Source organism: Myiozetetes cayanensis, unplaced genomic scaffold (genome assembly GCF_022539395.1).
Source record: "Myiozetetes cayanensis isolate MyiCay16 unplaced genomic scaffold, myiCay2020 scf3, whole genome shotgun sequence".
NCBI lineage: Eukaryota > Metazoa > Chordata > Aves > Passeriformes > Tyrannidae > Myiozetetes > Myiozetetes cayanensis.
The window spans coordinates 30,044,429-30,069,524 of record NW_026087521.1 but is presented as its reverse complement, the minus strand read 5'-3'; the positions used below and the strand labels follow the sequence as shown (position 1 = coordinate 30,069,524).

At 37.3% G+C, this 25,096-nt stretch overlaps 1 protein-coding gene across 1 annotated transcript in view; it reads left to right on the top strand.

Annotated features, from left to right (window-relative positions):
- NELL2 (neural EGFL like 2) overlaps positions 1 to 25,096 on the top strand; it is a 145,924-nt gene that overhangs the window by 71,140 nt on the left and 49,688 nt on the right. Inside the window, exon 13 of the mRNA XM_050323417.1 lies at positions 9,532 to 9,657. Coding sequence (XP_050179374.1) covers positions 9,532 to 9,657 — 126 coding nt within the window. The remainder of the gene's footprint in view (positions 1 to 9,531; positions 9,658 to 25,096) is intronic.

Sequence of the window (25,096 nt, the reverse complement as noted above, 5' to 3'; positions counted from 1 at the left end):
ACTGAGTGACTTTGTCTACTTTGAGAATTGCATCAGCTTCACTGGTGATTGTTCCTTGAGGGGCGAAGGTTTTCAGTTAAGAAATCTGCTTTTGAATAAACTGACTTGATTTGAATCATTGTCAGTGGAGGGAAGTAAGCAATCTAAGAGGATAAATTGTCTCTTTCCAGAGATGTTTGAAACATGTCAAAAATGCCACTTACTTGGACCTCATCAGGTAGCTCAGAGTTGTATGTTCTCATTCTGTTTGGAAAGACTTGCTAATTTATCCCTGTGGTTGCATAAAATTTCTAATGTATTATTCAGCCCTCTTCCCCAACAATATAAGCAATACACTTCTTCACTTACCTAATTACCTAATCTTACTGTTAGTCTTATTGGTTTAAATGACTGGATTACAAAAATAAATTACATTTTCAAAATTAATATGACTTCTACAGATTGCAGTGACGAGGAAAAAATGTTATAAAAGATAAATAGTAATAATCAAATTGCAGTAGAATATGCATTGCATTTATTGGCCAAGTACAGTTATCAACAATGTATTGTTTGTTAAAGTTGATGTAATATTGGTAAGAGTGTAAGTAATGGAGATAAACCCCAGGGTATTAAAATATATTCTATTAAGTTCTCTGAGTCTTTAATGATAGCTTTAATAATAGCCCAATACTGGGCTATTTGCTAACTTGTCTGTTTTCATGGTATGCACTGTATTTTTTGGATGAGAGTCCTACGTAGAAGCTCTACAGTACTGTCAGTTTTGAGAACCTGGGAAGGTTACTGAAACTTCTCCCTTCATACATAAATTCTTTTTTGTAAGTGAAATGTGACAATAGTATTACATATAGCTAAGAAATAAAGATTTCCATCTTCATCAGCTGGCAGTGTTTGAATCATCAGCTTGTCATTTGGGGTTGGGTTGGGAAACTAATCAAGCAGAAAGAAAAACTTTTGCTCTAGGAGGGCAGAATTTTATTTCCAAATCTCTATTAAAAACTAATCAAATATTATTGCTGTTAAAATGGAACATTAATATTAAGCAGTGTTATGTATTATCAGTTATTAACATTTGTTCTCATCAAAGGCAGTGTCATCTTATTTCCATCATTATGTTGTTGAGAAATCTAAATATGAAGAATTACCAAGACAAGAATTATCAAGTTTTAATGTATCAATGTGTCAGAGTGGGGTAAACCCTTCTTGTCTGCCATGACTCTAATTCAGGAAAATGATAAAGCATATTCCTGACTTAAAGTGTTCAAGTAGTGTCCCCTCATACCAGTTTATAAAGCATGGTGCATACTGGGGTACAGATAGTTCCACCACTTGTACATGTACAAATTGCAGGAAATGATTCAGTGTTATTAGGTATTATTAACTTTTACAGGAGTTACATTCAGACTGATTCTATCATCCACCCATAGCCAGGACTGACAGTGATGTTACTACAATTAAAAACAAAGCTGAAACTAGTCACATAAAGGGACCTTCTTAAGAAGTCTTTTAAACTCGTTTTGCTGCTTGTTCCTGCTAAGGAGAGGCTTTATTGTACTGAGGGCAACCCTTTTCCACCAGCAATAAAAACATATGATTCATTTTAGTTTTAAATGAGAAATTAAGGTTAAAGTTTCCATATTAATTAATTAAATCTCCAACCTCCAAGGAAAAGAGAAAAGAAACTAAAGCCTTAGTTTCCTCATTGTTCCAGTTTTCACCAGTAGCTGGGAGGTGACTATTGAAATAATTAGGTGCTTTCACTGTGCTGAAAAGTTCCTGCTACGATCTGGTTGGGTTTCTTTTGCAACTTTTAAAACCTCAGTCTAAAAGTGTGACACAGTCTTAACAATGCATAGAGGCTGGATCCCCAAGGACTGTGACAAAGATGCAGAAATGCCTTACATTAGGAGAAACTGAATTTAAAACAAATACTCTTTTATGAAGAGTACAGAGCAATAGCAGTGTTTGTATCTGTTATGGTACTCTAACTAGTATGGTATCGCTCACCACTTCTTTCTGTAAAACAGGCAGTAATCTACTGGATAGCTTGCAAAAATGTGCTGCATGATTTAGACCCTACCCAAACTCCAGATGCAGTCTAATCCACCCACAGGGGCCTTATCACTGCTTACAGGTTCTGTCTTTCAAGGAGTTCTAAATACATCAATGCAGTACAATCGGCATTGTCTCTTCCTGAGAAGAATCTCATACATATTTGTAGTTTCTATACAAAATTATTAATGCTCCTTACTACCCTTTCAAAATAGGGGAAAACAAAAACACTAACAGTGGTATTTTGAAATTCTTGACATTCACAGTTCAAAATTATGAGAAGTTGTCATACTAAAATAGAAAAAGAAAAAGATTATTTTGCAATTCAGATTTAAATACATATTTCTCATGAAGTGCAGTGCTGAAGGTGGTTAGACCATGAACTGGAATCTCAGTAAGTTGTTCTGATTAATTCTAATTAATAAAATCATATACAACATCCCTTTTATTGTCAGTATGAAACAGCATTAAACTAGTTGTTTGGTGCCTAAGGAAAGGTCCCCTGGGATGCTTTCATGTCTGATGGATAACTGCATATAATTACTTTTTTTGTCACGTATACGCTACCATATGAATTAATTAAAACAAATAGTAAGAAGATGCAGTTTGCCAAGTAAAATGTTACATGATGGTAGACAATATTTGTTCTCAAAAATTTCCTGTGATATATATTTTTAAAACTATATCATGTGTGTGGAGTCCAGTGATGGTTTTTTGAGACTGAGATGAAGACTTCATTTTCTTCCAAGAGTCTCACATTCAGGAGTAGCTGTTGAACAATATATCCTACTGCATGTTTTAACAAGGACAGTTTTATCTCAAGTCTGTCTTCCTTTCCAAAAACTGGAGCAAGTTGAAATAAAAACAACTCTTTGTACTGATAGAAATGATACATCTAAAACACTGTAATGTTGTATTGTGTCCTTTCAAAGCTATATAGAGCGTCTGTCAAGGAATGTAGACCTTGAGTGACTTTGCTTTTCTTTCAAGAATATTTTCTGTCTTAATGGCCCACTCTCTGGCTACAGGAGATGGACAGAGAAATTATGAACTTAAGAAAAGATCAGAGATTGAAAATAGTGTGAAGGGAAAATCACCAAGATGTGTACAGTGTGTATATGTGTTATCTGTGCAGTTTAGTTATAGGCTAGGAAAGAACATGCCTAGTGTGAAGATCCAATAATTAGAATTTATTTTTAGTCTAATTGAAGCTTTAGCAGTCTAGTCAAGATATAACAACCTCTTATTAGTTTAATTACAACAATGCTAGCACTAATAAGCCAACTCACCCAGATACTCTAAAGGTCTTTTAATAATTCAATAAAAATCTATATGCACAAGTAGCTGTCTAATTCTTCTTACCTTCCCTGTGCATTGTTACAGTGAGTTTTTAGCAGCCCAAGTTCTTTGCTGGGAGCAGCATGGTACAGATAGTGGAAGGTTATTTTATTTTTTCTCCTTGGACTTTTTGTATACTTGAGGTTATTTTTGCATGCTTTAACTCCGTATGTCAGATATGGTTTTAAAGTTGCTTCACAAGGCTAGTTATATTGTGATTTCTTAGGTTTTAGTGGTTTTGTCTTTGAGGGAGGACACACAGCTGTAGAAATGTTGGCATAAATAAAAGTAATAAGAACCTCAAAAAACAAAATCTCCAGTTTCAAAGGTAGATCATATGTATGTTACCTCTTTTCTGCAGAGATTTTGCTGTTAGAACAAGGCTTTTTACTGGCTGTTGGCAACCAAAGACACAGGGTGTAAAGAGAAGAAAAAGTCAAAAATTTTCTATAGAGGGTAGGAGTGATAATGACTATAGTGGTGCTGTCAGCTGAAATAAATAATGTGGGACATTGTGAAAAAATACACAATTTTGATTGAAGTTGATGTTTTACATCCTTTGTGAAATATGTCAGTTGGAAAAACTGCTGCAGTGGATTTGACAGAGTAAAGCAAAACAAAAGTGAAGTGATGGTCTTGTGACTGACTGGAGTAACAGTAGTAGTTAAACCATAGGCTTGCCAGGTGATGGAAAGCCTAGAAATAGTAGTTAGAGGAGGAGGAGTAAGGACTGTGTCAGAGCCCCAAGACATTTTGTCCTCTTAGCAAGTGAGAAAAGGTATGCACAAGAAGAGACATGTAGGAGAATAGTGTTATGGAAGGCACACAAGTTATTGAAATCAGGCTGTAGGTGACACTGAGGGGACCCTGAAGAGGGACATTGGAAATATGGTCAGGGAAGTGGGAGACCCTATTCGGAGCACTATTTTTAGAGCAATGAGCTGGGAAGTTTTAGTGTACTAAACACTGGAGCAGTTGGGAAGGAAGAGTTTGAGGATGAGTTAGTGTGTTTGATGGTGGAAGGAAAAAGCCCAATACTTTCACAGATGTGTAAGCTGGTGGGAGCTTGCTTCAAAGTTATGGTCTATTCTTTTCCTTTTAAAGAGTAAGAGCTGGTGAAGGGATGGGTTGAACATAGGAGGAGAGATAGGTGAGAGAAATCTGCAGACAGAACTAAACCTACTCAGGTAAAAATTATCTGAGGGAGGAAAACAGCAGGGAAGCTTGAAGTCAAAGAGAAAAGGTGAGAAAAGAAGGGCGTGTAAGTGGAGGAATGACAAAGAGAAAGTAAAAGGATAGAATTTTTGTCCTCTGTGATCCTGTCCAGGATACAGGACAGGTTGTGTTTGTTTTAAAGGTTTCAAGTCCACATTGGTGTTGATTGCTGTGATCGGTCATTGTTAATTTTCCTCTTTTATAGTCACTTAATTGTTGAGTAACATCTGCTGAGCAGGTAAATGTGGGACTTGGTATTTATAGGCTGTGCAGAAAGAATCTTTCAGTAATATAATACTGTGGGGATTTTATTTGTTTTGTTTTGAAATTGTAGGTCTAATCTACTGTGCTCTTGTGCTCTGAGTAATTTTTGATACACTTATGAAATAATTTTTTATAAATAAAGCTTTTCATGCTCCTGTTCCCTATCTTCCTAGGTGTTTACCTAATTGTTGCAAAAATCCTGCTCGAGCATCTCCCTGGCCATCATATAGCTCTGTAAGTGCAACCAGGGAGATCACTACTGAGTTTTAAGGGAAACACCTGGAGGCAGGATACTCTCCATAAAGGATCCTCAGTTCTAGAGATAGCCTCCTCTCTTAGCAGCCTGTATTTACTGACTTAGTACCAGACTCATTTGTTCTGGCAGGCTTTTGTGATGGATAAAGGCAGTAATGTATAGGGAGGCCTAAGGAGAGGCTTTGTTTGTTAGTGTGAGGCTTTGGTCTACAATGATTTATAGATTGCAGGTCAAGTTCTCTTCTTATTAATGGGATTGTAAAACATAACTGGGAATTTTACTCTGGGGAAGTAAACTCATTAGGGTGCAGGAGGAAGGAATACAGGAAAACATTTCTTCAGTTACGTATTTTGCATAAATTTTGTTCAAGTGCTTGAGGGGATAAAGAAACGCAGGGGTTTTTTCCATCTTTGGTGTTTTTGCAAGTATAAATAAATCATTGAAGTGCAGATTCCAAACACTGTTGCACTAACCAGTTTTCCCAGAGGTGCCCCTTTTATCTGTTCCACTGGGAACAGAGCAGGTTGATGATCTCCATGACTACATTGTTGTCAGTACATCACAGCTGGTGGCTCAGTATCACATCACAGACTTGAAGCACACAAGCCTTTATTGTTGTATGTGTAGAGCCATTGGAATGGTGCATTTATCCTATTGAACTGACTTTAGTATCTTACTGGCTGAACAGTAAGACATGAATGTGCATTAATATGCTAACTAGGCTTTTTGGCAGGGGGAAATTAGATAAATGCTGTAGGCTTTCTTAGATATTGAAATGCATCAAGTTTTCTTTTGTGCATTTATATCTAAAGGTGATGTGCTGGTTTTGGCTGGGCTTGAGTTAATTTTCTTCACAGTGACTAGTATGGGGCTGTGTTTTGGATTTGTTCTGAGGTTGATAATATAGAAATGTTTTTATTGTTGTTGAGCAGTGCTTGCACAGAGTCAAGGCCTTTTCTGCTTTTCATACTGCCACACTGGCGAGGAGACTGGGGGTGCATGGGAAGCTGGGAAGAGACACAACCAGGACAGGTGACCCAAACTGACCAAAGGGATATTCCATACCATATAATATCATGCTCAGTATATGAAGTCGGTGGTGAGAAGGAAGAAGGGGGGGATATTTGGAGTGATGATGTTAGCTTTCCCCGGTCACTGTTACATGTGATGGGGCACTGCTCTCCTGGAAATGGCTGATCACCTGCCTGCACATGGGAAGTGCTGAATGAATTTCTTATTTGTGAATGAATTCCTGCTTGTGTGCGCAGCTTTTGCTTTCCTTATTAAACTTCTTTTCTTGCAACCCATGAGTTTTCCAGTTTTCACCCTTCTGATTCTTTCCCTGATCCTGCTTTTGGGGGAGTGAGTGAGTGGCTGCATGGGGCTTGGCTGCTGGCTGTAGTTAAACCACAACAGATGAATAAAAGGCTACACCAGGGTTTTCAACCAGTAAGCAGGATGAAAGGGCTTTTATTTTGGTAGTCTTGAAAGAGAACAGATGTTGGGCTCCTTCCATGCTGCAGTTCAGTCTTCCTTGATCTCTAATACCTTAACCTAATGTATATGAAGCTTGTATGCAGAGTGCTAAAAGGAGAATGGAATAGTATGCTTGTAGTGTGGTCGATCTCTGTGTGACTAGTTGTCATTTGACCGTTTCTTCATCCTTTTTTGTATTAATTATTTTTATTTAGTATTAAAGTTGCAAACTGTTTGTTAGAACAGCTTCTTATCTGCTGTATGTCCATGGTGTAGAGGGTCTTTATGTGTCAATGTAACATAACTATGTGATAGTAGCAATAATAGAGAGCATATGTGAGCAACATATTTGCAAATCCATTTAAAAAAAAAAAAAATCAACTTTGTTCAAATGAAATGCTTCAAAGTTAATCTGATCAATTGTGGGTTGTATTTTTTTTTCTATTTTTGGTATCAACTGAACAAGCAAGGTTTAAAAAAAAAGGCAATTATTTTGCAAAACCGCAATACATGGTATGTTGGCAAAATGAAAGCTTTTATTTAAAGTACTTCTAAATTAGAAGATTTGAATCAAATGAGCTCTGACTTTAATTTTTTCACTGAAAAAAAACCACAAAGAAACTCCACAAAAAACCAACACCTATTGGCATTTTGGGTCTCCTGTGGCTGTTTACCTGCCAAAGCAATCATTAATATAGTTTTCAGAATGTTCTATTTAATGCTTTCGAGGTTTTGGATCTTTAAGTAGAATTTTCTGAGGGTGCCAAAGCTGGCTTCTCAGCAGTCTGTTGACACTGAGAACATAAGGCCTGTAATTACTTGAAGACTGATGTTGTTATTTAAATACAAATCAACACCATTAATTTAATATGGAGTTGTGAACTGGAATGATGAAAGACACAAGTTGCATCACTTGTTGTAGAAGCTGAGGCATATGTTGTAACTGTTGGCTGTTTTTGTGAACTGGACTTCTGTGTGCCCTATTCCACTTTCCAAGCAAAACCAGCTGCTTCTGTGATAGTCTTCTGATAGCTTCACTTTTTTTTGGTGTTCTTAGATGATGATCACAAAATGTGTTTAGAACCTTAGTATGCTCACTGTGTTCATTGTAAATACACTTTCATTTGTGTAGGTATTCTTTACATAAAAATTGCAAAATTACCTATTACAAACCAGCACCTTGACAGAGCTGTGGTTATTCCATGCCTGCAGATCTTTCAGGGAAAGGAAGGAGGGGAAACCAGTTGAAGTATATCAGCCATGAAATTCCTAGGAACTGAATTTGTGCAAAGTAGTATGAGGGTGGCTAACCACCCTCAGCATTCGCAGTGGACACCTTCATGCTTTGTAGACAATTGTCCCCAGCTTCTCCAGCAGGATCCAGTGAGCAGAGGAACTGGGGAAAAGAAAGTTTTTTTCAAAACTGAATGAAATTAGGAACTTACTGCAGAATCACTAGTATTCAGTGTGTCACATTGCTTTGTACTGGAAGGCAAATTATCTTCTAGGAATAAAGGGTGAAAAAAGAGCAGGCAATGAGTGCAGTTGGTAAATAGATATTGATTTAAAGACACTGGGAAGATAAGAAGAATTGGGAGAGAGAATTGGTAAGCATACAACCTAAGCAGAAGTAAAGTACAGAACTGAACACTGTTGACATGTAGCATCACAACATTAAGAAGTCAACCTTGATTTGAGTTTATAGATACAGTCTATTGTTTTGAACTATCACTAGACTCTGCAACAAAAGACTTTTCAATCCAGGGATTTTATTTTCAACTCTGAAACAGCATTGAAAACAGGGAGGAAATAAAATCTGATGAGCAAGAAAAAACACCCCAGGCCAACAATCCACCCTTTTGACTTTTATCATATTTTGGCAGCAAGGTTCAGTGGCACATTGCATGATGATATAACTAGGTGTACAGAGTGTCTCAGTAATGATCAGTAGTATTACAGGAACAGTGTGCTACTGAGCACTTCCAAATTAATATAGGTTTTCTTCTTTGCAGTATAATAAAACTATGCATAAGTTTTTTGTTATTGGTAGTGCTTTCTCTGTCTTACCATTTCTTACCCATTACAAGAAATACATCTAATTTTGCAGCCCGAGAGAGTACCAAACCTGATTAGGTGTTGAAGTCCATGCCTGCAGTTATTTATGTCTGGAGTTTGTTCTAGGACTTTATACTGTAACAGGTATTCTGCCCCACGAAGTATTTTATCAAGTTTCAAATTTTTCTGTCAGAGCAGGTGTTTTTATAAATGAGATCCTTTCAGGTTCCTTTCAAATATGGTGTGTATATGTACCTATATACACATATGTATGTAGACATATACAGATATAGATATATGAGTTTATATATATTAAAAATACTGATTGGTTACTTTATAGTTCTAAGAGAAACTTACACCAAGTTCCAGTGTCATTTCAGATCTTGCCATATTCCTTACAGTTTCTTCCCAAACAACAGTTCCTGTTGGGTCAAAGGCATACAGTATGCATATAGTCATGTGTTTGTGTACTGATAACTGCAGTGACTATACAGGGTGCAGTGAGGGACAGCATTGCAGTGCTGAGGTAGTTGGTCTGCTATTTGACATACTGGTTTGGTGTTGTTTTGGTTTTGTTGTTGTTGTTCTTATTTAAATCATAGGGACAACATCACAGGCACTTTAAAAGGAAAGAAGTAAGCCAATGTAATCTTCTCTGTAATTCCACTAACAGCTGTTCACAGAAAGCTCATGGTTCTTCTGTTGTTTGAACACTTCAAACAGTTTTTTTAAAAGAAGCAAGCAAAAAAGCTTTCCAAAATGCATTGGTATTCCAAGTAACTCTTTAGCCCCCTACTGATGGAAGTGAATAGCGGTGTAGAGAGATTGCAAACAACACTGCTGAATTTGACTCGTGTTCCTCTTTGCCTTGTTCACAGATATCGATGAGTGTGCTGAAGGACGGCACTACTGTCGTGAGAATACCATGTGTGTAAATACACCGGGATCCTTTATGTGTGTCTGCAAAACAGGATATATACGCATTGATGATTATTCATGTACAGGTAAGAGCTGTGTATTTGTGGATGGAAATAACAGGATGATAGTCTTTAAGAGCACTGATATAATTCTTCTAAAGTTAATCTCTGTTCAATTCACAGAGCATCTAAATGAAATGTTAAACAGCATAGACACCAAAATAGTTACAAAAATACAGTACAGAAAAGCTGCTTCATTTTACAGATTATGTATATGTCATATTGTTTGCCTGAAATTGTAAGGCAGTCTGGAGTGGTGTTGGATGCTGATCAAAAAGGTGAGGAGAGGAGACTGAAGGGAAAAATAAACAAGCCGAAATTGTTTTACTTGGTTTTCATGTACCATGCCAGTACAGCTTGAAGTATAACGACTCCACTGCAAACTTTCAATGGTGTTAAATTTGCTTGATGTTAGAAGTGGCTGTGTCCTCCTTTTGAATTCTCCTGGCTCGCTCAAGTTCCCCAGGTGAACCCTGAGGTCAGAGGGCAGGAGTTCTGCTTGTCTTGAACCAATGGACAATGTAACTGGTCTTGTACCTGTATCATCAGTGGATGCTCTAGGGGAGGTGTTTGGTTCATACTAACTTTCTATCTTCTAGTCTTCTTTTATTGCAGAGGTATTTTAGGCTTATGGAATGAACACTGAAAATTTAAAACAGTCTTTGGAGCCAGGTTGATCCTAATGTTCCTGGGAGAATGCATGTTTTTCCCACTAGACAGATAAAGAAAATATGATTTGATGTTGTGGCATGTTTTCTCAGTGAACAAAAATGCATGTGAACAAAATAGTACCACTATTTTGTATGCACAGGGGAACACATTGACTCTTTCTATAAAAGGCTATATTTGTTCATTAAAACTGTCTTGAAGTTCATCTTACCCTACAGTAGCTGGCTATAAATGGATGAGTGTATTCAGAATGTGAAGACAGCACTTGAAGTTAATTTCCAAATGTATTTAGTTCTGTCTGTTGTGTCTTGGCATTTTTGAGCATCAGTTAATGTGTCTTGGTGCAGGAACAGCTTCTTCACAACTGGAATGATTTGCTTGCCCAAACATGCATAGCACTCGGGGACATGGATTTCAAACCACATACATGCAATTTTTGTGTATACTATCTTGTCTGTACTTGTCATTCATCTCACATATGCTAGTAAGCACGGGTTTACTGCAGTAAGTCCAGTTCTTGAAGGACCACAGTTATAGGCTGGCTTGTAACAGGTCCTTTCTGAAGCAATTAGTAAGTTTCTGATCACTTTCCGATGTTTTCTACACTCAGCTGAGTAAAGAAATAGTTTCACTACCTACCAAGACTGAATATTGGGATTATTTTAGGACCGATTTTATGTAAATCCCTGTGATACTTTTTCTGCTTGACTTTCCTTAACTAGCTGTTCTGATTGAACTTTGCAATGGTAAGCCATCACCAACAGCTTACCAGGGACGTTCGATGCCTATAAATATAATAAAAGTATTTCTTGAGACTCCACACATTGCATTCTTCATATTTGCTGAAATGTGCTGTTCTGAAATTTAGTGTAGTTCAAGAGCTCTGGACAGTCAAATTTGTGTGAAATGTGCTGGAAATGCATTATAGATCTCATATTCCAGGCTGAATCTGGCTCCACATTTGTAAATAATTGTTTCCTGTGGAATCAGTGTCATGGGTGATGTAATAAATGATTTCTTTTCCACCTTTGCCTCAACCAAACTGGGAAAAGTTAATGCAGAAGGAAGGAAAGTAGATGAAATAGTTTTGTAGATTTGAAATCTGAAGACATGATAGACCAGCTGAACTGTAACTCCCGCAGTGATTTTCTGTATGTCTGAGCGATGCCACTCACTGTTATTTGGGCCCTGGAATTTTTCTGGATTTAAATTGCAGTGGATTTTGGACACTAGACAACCACAAGGGCACAGTCCCTGCTTTGTGTTAGAATTTCAACAAATAGCAACCTAACTGTATATGTCACAAAATAATTTTTTGGGTTTTTTTTCTGATTCCACAACAAGTATTAGCACCTCCAGGGGAGACAATAGTTAGTTACTGAAGTATGTAGACTTATGACACTCTTACATGACATTTGCACCAAACCATTAGTAAGTGAAAGGTTAGTTATGTTTCAAAAATTGAAGAAAACACAGGATACATTTAAATGTGCTTAGATCGGTAAATATCATTATGTGCTTTTGTCTGTATGGGTGACAGTGAGAGCATTTACGTTATAGCACTGTAGTGACAAGTGTATATACTTGTACATAAGTTTTTTACCCCTAAGCCTAGTTTTGCTCTTTGCTGGTTTGACCATCTATTAAACCTCCTGATTTTGTAGACTTTAATGAGCACTCATTTGGACAGATATAAGTCTAAGGGTTAAAATGAACACAAATGGGGAGGGTCTGTTGCTGGACTTTAACATGGAGTTTATGGAAGTTTTAAAGTACTAGAGTGCTTAGGATCATCTCTCTCTCTATTCTGAGAAACAGGAAAAGCTCTGTGTAGTAGAAAAACTGATCATGTTCAAAAGACATTGCTGAAATATGTGTATGTTAATAAATCAGTGCAAAATAACAGTAAGAAGGAGTTTACGATGCTAATGACAGTCCTTTGCTGTCCTGCAGACAGGCCAGCAGGTTTAGTCCAGACTGTTATTCTTAGATGTAGCAGAAGTTTCATAAGAATGATTTTCTCTTACAGCATAATGAGGTATTTTAAAGCAAGTAGTTGGCAAGAAAAACTCACTATAATTGCCTTTATTGTCTTTGGTTGGTTAATTTTCATTTCAGTGGAGTGTTAAGGACATTCAGCTAAACAACTGTTTTAGGATGTGAGAAGGAAAAGTACTTTCCAAATATGTTTTCTTTAGAGAACGAAGGCAGTAGAGCGTGTTAGGGATCTCAGCCTGTTTCAGCCAACCTTGCATTTGCCCTATTTAAGTCCATCAACTTAATCTACCTTTTACATTGTAGCAAGTAGGAATCTTTGCACTTTGAGAATGGAGATATCAACTTGTCTTTGTCCAGCACACCTCACTGTGCATCCCAGGCTCACGCCTTATTTGCTGCAACAGGGAATTATTTTGGTTAAGCTCAATTTTCTTATCATAAAGGTGCTAGTTCTTGAAGTTAAGGGCATAAACCAAGTGATTTTGTCTGGCCAGAATGCAGGAGAATAAGGAGGAAAGCAATCAGGATAGACCAAAGAGACAGAGCTTTGCACATTAAGGACATATTTTTTAAAGATTTTGTGAATAATACCCTGTTTAACTTGGCATATCTGAGACAGTAAGGCTGTGCACTGTCCTTACCAGAATTTTCTGTTTTCTATATTTCTTTTTTTGTTCTAATAATCAGTTTTATTGTAGAAGCTACACAGCATAATTGATGTACTCCATAGTCCTTAAAAAGACCTGATGTTTACATCTGGCAAAAAATGAAAAGTATGAAATATATCTTGAAATAAATGGTATTTTAAAACCAATTCAAACACAATTATACAAAGTATGTTTCCATTCATACCATTGGGCAGTCTCTGTTTTACGTAATTCGTGCAGAGTGGGTATTATGCATTACTCTTTTTTATTTCCTCCAAGATAGATGGATTCATCAGCTTTTACAGCACCACTTTTCAGCTACTGCAGAAAGGTGTTACAGAGGTGCCCCTTGTGTGCAAAGGCAATCCTGAGTATTTTAGGGGCACCTTGGAGATGCAAGTATACTACGAAGACCATCAAGGGCTCCAGGACTACACAGGTGTGGTTATGTAGTATGCAGTTCTGTCCAAATCTCTTAGTACTTGTGTACAGAGTCCGATGCACTTTGCCCTTTGCCAATGTTTGCAATGAATGTTGTCATTCGACCCTCTTTCGCCTCCTGCAGGGTTTAAAGTTCTGGGCAAGTTTCTGTTTACCTCATTGGCAATTCTGACTTTAACTTGCGATCTGAAATATCAATGAAACTAAAGAGGAGGCATTTTTTTAATTCTGTTTAGGAATAACAAGAATAGGGCAAACAAGTGACCCTATGTATTACTAAATATTAAATTTTTAAAATATATTTCAGGTCACAGTTCCTTGTAATGCTGTGTAATCGAATCCAGTTATGGAACTGTAGCTGTGCATAGAATAGCTGACACTTTAAACTGGACCAGAAAGTCTGGTAGCACATCCTTGGCAATGTTACTAAGGAGGAAGAAAATGATCTGTAGCTTGGCATTAATATGTCATTGTTTGCACAGGATAGCTGAAGCACAGAAAGGAGACGTTGAGAAATTATACCTGAACTTTATTAGGCAGGCTATGATATGAGTGACATCCACACAACTTGCTGGAAGACTAACATAACATGCCTTATTGTTCCATCCTATGAACACATATATAATTTAGCAGTCATTGATCAAAATAGAAAAGAGATGTAAAATCTGTGACATTGAAGAGTTTTTCTCCTGTGCAAGACATTTGAAAAGAAATCTGCACTATCCATCTCTATCAGAGCTGTGCACACAAAAGACTGATTTAGACAGCACATAGGTGCTTCCTAAAGAGCTCCGGTTTGATTTGTCCAGGTATTTTTATTGCAATTTTTACAATAGATCTGATTTACATTTTTATTTTCATAAAAAAGGATGTGAAGACACCAATTTCAGATTTTGTTATTTGTATTCACCTTGGAAGCAAAATTCTCAGGTTTAGATTTAGTCACAATGATATTTACACATAAACCTGTTGTTCATGACAAATTTTTATGTTCAGAAATCAATCATAGCTCTGAGGAGGAGAGATGTGTCCTAAGTTGCATCCATATGCCAAATGGGTGCAGAAACTGCAAATTAAAGGCATAAAAATTTGCCCTGGGTTACCATGAGTTGGTATCCTATATTGGTATTTTCTCATTCCCCTTCCACTTTGCTTCCCAGAACCTGAAATGTAATGATGTTGCGCTGGGGGAAGGAAGACAGAAAATGGCATGAGTCTCTGCTGGGGTAGTTTTAAATGTGTAACAGTAATGCTGCACCGTTACCCTTAGCTGTGATCAAATCTGAATGCTTCAGTATTTTTCCGGAATAATAACACTCACCTCTTAACTCTGAATGGGATTATAAAAATACATGGGCTGTTTTCTTGGCTGGAAAAATGAAAGTTTTCCTTCTGGAAATAAGGGGAAAGTCAGTGTCGCTTCCAGTCTTTTGGGCTGCTGTTTAATCTACAGCTGGTGGCAACGGTTTGAACAGCGCAGTACATATCTTTTCTTCTACCACTCATTACTGTGTTTTAACAGAAAAGGGGGAGGTTGGGAAATGAGAGATGGGAGCTCTCTCTTTTTCACACTTGGCTCTAACAGTGAAGAGTTCAGACTAGCCACAGTGGATAGTTAAACATGTTTAGTCTCAACACTTGTCTTTAGTTTTCTGCCTGGGGACCACTCACCCATCTAAGTAACTCAACAAAAATGGAGCAGGAGAAAGAGGATCCTGTGAGACTTGATACACCCTCCATAGATTGGGTTAAGGCAGAGGAAGGTGCATACCCTGACCTGAAGGGGCCATGGATTTTTTGCGCCACAGATGACTTTTAAGGCTCTGTTTTTGTGCAAAATCGTGGACCACCTTTGTTTTTGGGGTTGCTTTTTGGGGGGAGGGGTTTGGTTTGTTTGGTTTTGGTTTGATTTTTGTTTTCAATTCAACATAAAAGGGGGCAGCAGCACTGATGGAAGTGCTGGTGGTGTGCTCTGCCTCTCCTGTGGGTGGGAGTCCCGGAGATGATGGGGAGGTGGATGGAGGTAACAGAGCTGATGTTACCCTCCCAGAGAATGTCCTCTCCAGGGGCTGTCTCATGTTTCACCATTCCAGTGGTGCTAGAGGGGCAGGCATTGGGGCTCTTTATAAGTACCCTAGGACGGTATATTTGGTTGACTGTCCCTATATTTGGGGTCTGATAAATAACTGAATGTAAGAAGAACATAAGGAGTGTTAGTATATAAGCCAGAATCTTTGAATTAATGTTTGTACATGCTGTAATCTGAGGTTTACTAAATTATGCATTACATGTTTCTGGAGTCTTTTTCCTGTTTGTGTTTTGTGGGGTTTTCTGGAGGGGTTTTTTTGTTTTGTTTTGTTTTTTTTTTTCCTAAAAAAGTGATAAATCTACAACTTTGTACCATGACACTAGTGAAATTTTACAATTACAATGTACTTCAGCAGGAAATACATGTGAATTTTTAACTGATTAATTAATTAAAAATTAATTCATTTTAATTAATTAAAATTAATTAGTTAATTAAAATAATTAATTAATTTTAAAAAACTAGGCAAGTTGCAAATCGTGGCCTACTTCTTCCAAGCATTGTCTAGCCACATGAGCAGCCGTGACCATCCTTGTAGCAGTGCTGAGCGGTGTGTGACCACTGCTACAGGTGGAGTGGGGCACTTTCTTGTGTTTTAAGTATGTGCAGGCAGTGTAACCTTTTCTCATAACCATTCTGCAAAATCCATTCCAGATTAGTTTTTCTTTCCTTTTCATTTTCACATAAACCAAACCATGCTGATTTTTTCCTAATGCTTGCTTTTAGGAAATAATAGCTGAGAAGCCAAAGGGTTTGGAAAACGACATGGAGATTCCAAGTCTGTGAGGCCTTTATTGTGCATTACAACCTGGTAGCATCACATTCATGCTCCTTCATTTGTTTTCTGATTTCTAAAAAAAAAATTGTGAGGGATTTTCATATAACATATCATGACTGCGTTTGGAGCATTTGGAGAGTTTGTTCTTTAGAGCCATACTAGATAGAAGAGGTGAAGTACTTCTTTAGAATCATAGAATGGTTTGGGTTGGGAGGGTACTTAAAGACCATCTAATTCCAACCCCACTACCACAGGCAGGGACACCTTCCACTAGATCTGGTTTCTCAAAGCCCATGGCTCTGGTCTTTAGTCGTTTTGTCTTGGACATATAGAAAGAGCTACTCAAAACAATGAAGAATGTATTGAGTTCACCAGACTTTAATTAGATGTATCCAGCTGGACCTTGCTAGACCTTCCTCTTCCACCACCCCAACCTATCTAAGTTTTTGTGAGTCTCAGAGATTTTGCTAACAACATTTTTCTGAATATGGTGTCAACGCTTTCAGCATCATTTAATTTTTTTTTTTGCAATAACCTCTCACAGTAAACCGAAGTCTTAATAATTGTTTCCACATAAATTACCAAGAAGCACGGTGGTAGCAAGCTGAGTGACACCTGAAATGTTAATTCTTGGGAATACTGACAGCTCTGCATATTTTGCAAATCAAATTAAATCAAATCACAAATCTGTTGCAAATTGGAAGGGATTCCAACATTAAAACAATTAAGAGTCTGGGGAGATTGACTTGACATATGGAAAACATTTAAGAAGAAAACTACACATTTTACTGCATAATGGTGATGACTGTGCAAAAAGTAGGAATTATGATAACAATAATACTAATTAATAATTACTTGGGAGTTTCAATAGTAAGGGAAAAATGTAGGGGAAAGTATTGGCCTGCAGTGTGTAACCAGTACCTTTTGACATTAGTTTTTCACATCTGACCCATATTCTTAGCTCTTTTGCTCATTGATACTGTGCAACGTCTGAAAAAATTCACCTCGACATAATGTATAGAGAACCGATTGTCACACTTAGTCCAATCAGCAATCCTGCATGTGATACTCTTTTGTCTATCTTTTGGCCTTTGTTTTGTAAGCAGTCATTAATGTCAGATCACTGGGATTTATTTTACTTTTGTTTTGCCCATAGCAATCAAAACTGTGTAGTTACTCAACGCTCCTATGGGTTCATTCTTGAAGATAGTTGTGGCTTATACAAAACCTACATATCTGCTTGGATTTTAGCTAATGCCACTGGTGATGTCCCCAGTTAAGGAAGATACCTGTTGTTTTGGTATTTTGCTAAGCATTGATGCATGTTGGGGTTTCTGAGTGTGTGTTTATATGTGTCTATGTATGAAAGATTTTAAAGAAAAATCTCTGGAATACCTCTTTCTCATTTCTGGCACTTGGTCAGGAGATGATGGGCTAATGATGGTCTCCAGAGAGTGGGAGACTCTATTCTTTTAGAACTGCCAAAAGTCCTTCACTGCTTTTGGACATGCAATGTTTAAAATACAGTGATAGTCCTCAGTATAAATTGAAGTTACCTTTAAAGGCTCCTCTCCCCTTCTCCTCTTCTCTCCCCATTATTGGAAGTCTCTGTATTAGTTGTGTACATATGAAAAGAATTCTGCTATATATATGCCAGTACCCAGTTTTCATTATCCTATAAGCCAGGTAATAAACTAGTATCTGGGTGTTTATGGTATAGTGTGTAGCCAAAGTGTGGGTCTTGCCTTCTTTTCCTTTGTTAATGATTTGTTTACAATGTAAGTCTTCTGAGGATGCTTATGAGGAAACATGGGCACCGTCTTTGCAGTGCAAGTGCAGCCCATTCTTATCCTCAAAGCGTAGATACCTCCACTTTGGGAACTGCCACTCTGGTGTCTGGATGGACCTGAAATGCTGGTAACAGGGACCTGCAATTTTGTTGAAAGAACAGATCATACTGATTATGATTCAGATCCCCTGATTATCAGGAGTTTTGTTGGCTGCTCAGTTGTTATCCTCTGGTTCTTGCAAGCTGCATTTGTTTTTGAGTGGGAATAAACTCCCTGTCACATGGGGGTTTTTGTTAATGTAGTACTCTGACACACTTTGGATGAATGATTCCTCTTGGCATCTAGAAACTCAAGTTCATAAAAGTGCATCTGCCTGTGGGCTCCTGTTCAGATTTCATTGGTTTATTTTTGACTTGTAAATCCATCAATTGTTTGGGACATAAACAGTTGGGAAATCTATTTTTTTCCTATACTGTGCAGCAGAAGTGATGTTTAATGGCAGGGATATTTGAGAAAAAGTTTTGTTGAATTTCTTGTGAGGATGCTGAAGGTAAAATCCATCTTTATTCCGTAGAGCACAGACCTATTCAGATGTTCAGGACAAGTTCATTGGTGGTTGACATGGCATGGAAAATGGTTCTGCGTCAGTGTGCATTGGTAGGATTTCAGCTAGCTGTGAAGTGTGGCTATTTTACAATATCATGTATTGCTAGCTATTTTTGTTTCTGTTGTACATTTCAGTTCCCACAAATTAGTTCTGAGAACTGAAGAGGAATGCCTCTCTGTATTTCAAGTGATAAATAAAATCTAGCTGACATGTGAGGCATGTGGGCTATGTTTTAGCACCTACACCAACCTCTTCTAAGAGTGATGTGGTGGTCTTGAGTTTCCATGGACGAAAGCTACTGTAAAACTGATGTAATCCAGAGTTGAATGAAGTCATCCAGCTTCTGTGTTTAAAGCTGTATGCTTGTGCCCAGTTAATTCAAGTATAAAATTGGATTGTTTTTTCAGACACACGAGTGCATCCACAAGACATCCTGAAGATAATGAGAGCTGATAGTAGTTAGTGCATTGGTAAATGAGACCACATTTTAATAAGTGAGTAAATATGGCCTCAATATACAACTTTATTCAGCACTGCTATATATCCCTTTAGTCTGTGACCTCAGAGTAGTCATATACTTATAGTGTCCCAGCTTGGTTACTTGAAAATACCATAATATGAGACGTGATGACAATAAAAAAGCTAATTTCCTCCTGTTATTTCCCTTGACTTATTTTTTATTAATTCAGCAACATTTCAAGTTTTCTTCAAGCTATGCAGCTTGTAGAACAGCTGAGCTTATTGATTGTGCCTAAAAAAAGACAGAATGATTGTGCAGTATGGTACAAGGGACAGAGCAATAAGCAAGCGTACTGACAGGGGCTGGTTGTAACATCACTGTAGTGATGCCGTGATACCACGGCTTGAGTAAGGAAATGTTTTCGTCAGCAAAGCACCAGAGAATATAATGATGTGGGCAAGATGAACCATCTGTCTCTCCATCTCTAATTTTGTTGATACACCCCCTACCCCCCCCTAGTTACGTTAGAAGTGATATACATGCACATGCATTATCACACCGTTCCATCCAAACTCCACAGGGGAAATGGTGTCCAGCTATACTGCTAGGGTTGCTATTAGTAATAAACAAATCAGCTTCTGTGCACAGAGCATTTTTAACTCAAAGCTTATTTGATTTTGGTTGCTGTTACTTGGCCCAGTTTCCATTCTGCTTTATAGTGTGTCAGGATACATGAAGCTCTCAATCTTCTTTAGGATAAATTCTCTCCAATATCCACTTTCTAGCTGTACGATAATTCACAAAGCTAATAAAGGAATGATCACTGAGACTGAGCTTGTTGCTATGCAACTGCATTTCTAAGATAACAACACAAGCCATTTTTATATATCTGCTGTATCTTATACAACTGAACTCATTTATACTTTATTTGGAGTGAATCAGGTTATCCTTGACAACTTAGTTTAAAGGCTGTTTCAGCTTGGAATGAGAACATTTTTTTTTCCTAGAGTATAGTTTTGAGATCCCATTTTTTCCTTGGTTACTGACCCAGTTCATGACAACTGTTCATCTGGCTATGCAATTATAGCAGGATGGATTTCTCAGCTGATCAAAATCCAACACATTTTTAAAGAGTCCTTGGTAGAACATGATTTGACTTGTTAAACAGAAAATGTATTCCCTTGACAAAGACACAAATGTATGATCTTCAATATTGAATACTTAATTCTTTTACTGAAATCATTCTTTTACCCAATGCATATTTATGGTATATGTGTGTGTGTGTGCATATCTATATATCTATATATCTGTATCTATCAATGCATCATAGAGCTGCATTCCCCGTTGGCCTTAGGAACAGAGGATGGTAAAAGGTATTGTATCAAAAGCAAAGGTCCATTTTGCATTTCTACAGTTTCTGTATACTGGTTAAAATCTGTCTTGAGGAATTTTTCAATGTATAAAAGGAGGTACAGATACCAACTTGAGAATATATTCAGTTTGAAACTAACTCAGAAAAGAGTGAGATCTTTCTTTTATGTGAAAATTCTGAAATTACATTATTTTCAAACATTAACATTGCTCAATATTTATATCACAGTATTACAACAGACATCCAGTGTACCTCCTGTTTCTTGATGTTCTGAACACCTCTGCAGTTTTAAATCACCCAGTGTCCATTGGCAGCTTCTACAGTGCAATTATGTGCTGTGTCAGTACAATATGATTGGAAAGCAGAGTTGTAGGGGTATAGCAAAATGAACACAGTATATTGTAAAAATAGAAAATCTGACAAATCATACAGCACTGAATGAATTATTCATTCCATAGCTTATTACATTGACTCTTTATTTTAGAATTTTACTGACGTTGACCAAGGAGATGGAATTCAGTTTGCAATTAAGACACCCCAAGGTACATCTCTTCATCTAAGCTCACATTATAATCAGCAGAGGTCAAGAATTCATCTGGATTCAACTCTGTTGTCTGTTTACAGGTTCTAGGCAATCCACAAGACAGGATTAGCAGATCTGATTTAAGACTAACCTTGTAAGTCGTGCACTTTTTGAGTTCTGCTGGATACAAGCAGAATAAATTACCTCTTTCCATGGGTTTGAGCCATTTATCTGGGGGCAACTTAACCTTGTGTTAGGTATTTATTTTTCATTACTGAGTTATGGAGGTGACACTGACTGAAATGTGAACTTAGATGTCTATAGCAAAGTTCTGGTTGCCCAGTTACAGGTCTAATAACTTTTTAGATGCTGTGGTATGTCCTACTTGTTCTCCAAGTGCTCTTACAGTCCCCCTGTAGAGCCTTGCATAAAAGCCTTTGCTAGTGTCTTAGATATCCATGTGGTACCAGGCTGGATCTGACCTGTTAGCTAGGTGTGTGTTTATGCAGTGGAATCCTGCCAGAAAGATACACATAGATATTAGGTACTTTAATCTGGAACTGAACTGCATCCAGAATTACCACCAAACAAGCAGCTGCTATTTTTCTTTAAAGAGTTTAAGTGTAAGACACTGAATACAAGGGGATGTTGTTTGGTTGAAACTTCATCTATTCATCCCAGTACTGGATGGTATTTGTGGTCTGTGGGAATTATGATGATGGCAGCAAGAGGAGGATGGCTGTTATTAACTAACTGCAACATGACATCCTTTCAGAGCTGGACCTCCCCTGACCTGTCCTTCTGTGACAGACTGCAAAGATCAGGAAAAACAGTAGGCAGGCTTGAGGACAGTTTGCTTGAAGTCATAAGGATCTTTCTGGCTTAGGAGACGGGGAATCTGCTGCTGTCTCATTGAGCGAGCCAGAAGTGATGGAAGTTGGATGGCTCACATCTATCATGTCTGAGCCAGCTGGTGATTGCCTCATGCTGGGAGAGTGTTGCCTGTTCTCAGAGGGACTCCATCCAAGGTCAGTGAGAGACTGGAGCTACTGTATGAAGCAAGACAGTTTTTAAAAAAAGGAACAGTTATTTAAGGTTATGTGGCCATGCTCCATTGAAGTCAGTGGTTTTCTACACATTCACAATGAAATAAAGGTGTCTATAGCCATGTTACAAATTAGCCAGGTTTTAAGGTAGTATACAGCTGGCAGTATATGGATATTATGTCTGTCTGTCTTTTGGCATTCTACTGTTGAAAAATATTTCCAATCTAAGTTAACACAGTTGTAAGAAAAGGCAGAGGGTAAAAAAGTTAACTGTCTGTCGAGACTCATAAAAGGAGACATAATATTTTTTAATACTGTCCAGGGCTTCAGAAGCCTTTTCTTTTAACATTATAGTTGCAATTTTTTTCTTTGAGTGAATATGGAAGTTTCCTGTTTGGACAGATAGGAATCCCTGAATTACTTCTGTTCACACAATCTGTGAGCATGGAAACCTTTAATTTTTTACAATTTGATTCCTACTGCATAACACGTGGCATGTCTGGTAATCACTGACTCTGGAAATAACTTAGAAGTGTCCTTTGTTTTTCGTGAAATGTTTAGAATAGATTAATCTGCTTTATGCTAAATGGAAGACTGTTTCTTTAACTCATGTTTTATACTGTCAATCATTATAATTTAGTATGTTGTCGTCTTTGACAAATCCTTTCTAAGTTTGTCTCTGCAATAAATCTTTGTCAGTATTGCTCCCTTTTGTCAGTCTTTTGGACTGTTGATTCTTGACTTACAAAACCATTGTACTTCACTGCGTCAAACTGCTTTCATGCAGTACAGACCCTTTGACCACAACAGGAGTGGCATCCTTGCTAGTCCTCCTCTAGCCCATAGAATTATGGTGAAATCTACCCTGAAATGTGTTCTTGTGGGAAGTAAACACAGCTGACTTATCCACTTCACTGACTCATCCGGTGTCTGTGTTCCTATGAACACAGAAAGACTTATATTTTTAGTTCTGCATGTAACTCCTGATTCACACTGAAATGTGCTGATGATTCTACAGCCAGTCTGTGGCTGGTCATGCATGAATATTTAGTGTGGAAGCTAAAGTCACGCTTCTTCTGCCCTTATAATTTTGTCTAAAACTAGTTTCAGTTCCCAAATTTGCTCTGTTAGTGTTTGCCAGCTCATCTAAATGAATAAAGGTAATAGAGTGATTGGCAAGACCCCTCTATAGCAGTCAGATAGAGTGGGTCAACAAGAGGAAACAAATACCACTGAAGAAAATATGTTAGAACCCGTCTTCAGGGTTGTGTTCTGTGGATGCCCCAAGGAACACTTGCAAAATCATCATCAGTAATTTTTGGTTTTTGGGTGAAATTTCACTTTTGTTAGTGAAGCTGCATTTTGTGAGGCAGTATTTCTGAAAGTACTGTGTCTGTGAAAGATACTTGATATTTTTCTCAAGGACATTCTCAATATACAGAACTGCCTTGCCTTTTTGTTGTTGTTGTTGTTTTGTTTGTTGTTTTGGGTTTTTTTAAAATAATCTATTTTTACTCCTTTTTTTTTTTTATTAAGAAAATGCTAGTAGTAGTCTTGTGGAAACTTCAAGACTGAACTAGAAAACTGAAAATAGAAATTTTTTCAGAAATGGTAATCAATTAACGTTCTTGAAACCAGTCTCCTTTAGGATTTATGCAAAAATTGAGGTCTTCCCCATTAAATAAGAAAAGAACTGAAAATCTCAATGTTTCTCTCTAGAACCAAGAGCTCCGTCAACAAGCTTAGCAAAAAAAGCTGCTCTACCTAAATAGTTCGTAGGAGTTTTTGTAGGAGTATTTTTTCTTTCTGACAAGCTTTCAAATCATCTCAAAAAGACTACATCTGTTTCTTACTGTTGTTGTATGCTGCAGTCTTTTCACATCCCCCAAGTCTTTTCTTAGGAGAAATGGTGCAAGGGATTGTATCTATTTTATATTTTAAAAGGTATTCGAGGGAAATGCTTCCACTGAGATGTAGTGATCAGCCTGTAACTCGCATTGCTCAAAATCAAAAGTCACTGTTGTCTTCTGTAAGTGTTCTTTACAATTTTCACAGGAAAGCAATGAGAATTAAGTTTTAATGTTTTATCCTTTACTTTTTTAAAATTCATGTCTTGCTTTGTGAATGAATATTTTGTGAACGTGTCAATGTCCTTATTTATTTGCATTTTATTCTTTCATTGTAATCACCCAATATACTAACAAATATATTAACAAAAGAAATGCGCATTTAATTGGGGCACACAGTTTCATCATGAATACTTATTTGATAATACAAAATAATATTAGAGTGGTAGACTGCTTAATATGTAATAAAGATGAATTTATACTGTCCCAAATATCTGTCTTGGTAGATATTGGAACTAATTTGTAAATACTTCATAAGTTAATGTCCAAGTCACGTGGAATTGGAGATTTGGACTGGACTGACAAAGATAAGCAGCTCTGAGTTACACAGACCAATCACCAGAGAAAATATATTGTCAGCAACAGTAATTACAGCAGGTAATTTGTCATTTACCCTGTTACAGACCAGTAAATGTGATGAGTTTGAAACACACCAGCTGTCACACAGCATTAACTTTGATGTTTAGGGTTTGGAATCCTGTCATAGAATCTTTTAATGACAGTGCATTTAAAAAAAAAATAAAACAAAGATAAGGTTTCACACTGTTCAAAGTGGTGTTAAATGGCCAGTCCTATTCAAGATAAGATTGATTTCTGGAAAGGTGAGGGTTCATAATTTGTTTTAAATTTTTGTGTATTTTTAGTAAATTTGAAGTGTGCAAATACTTAGTAAGAAAACTTTATTACCTTGTTTCTAGCCCTTCAGAAGGTGGAATTGGATGTACTTAACTTCTGTCTGCATAATTTTAGTGTTTGAGAAGTAAATAGAGTTTGTGGTTGATAGTAGTGTGAACAGATATTCCAGTCTTCTTTGAATACCATGTGTTTATTCACTTTGTATACCTTCCGTGGAGTGGGCTTCCTCTTAGTTTGAAGTCCTCCAAATTTGTTCACAGCATCTCTGCTTAAATCCTAACTTTTCC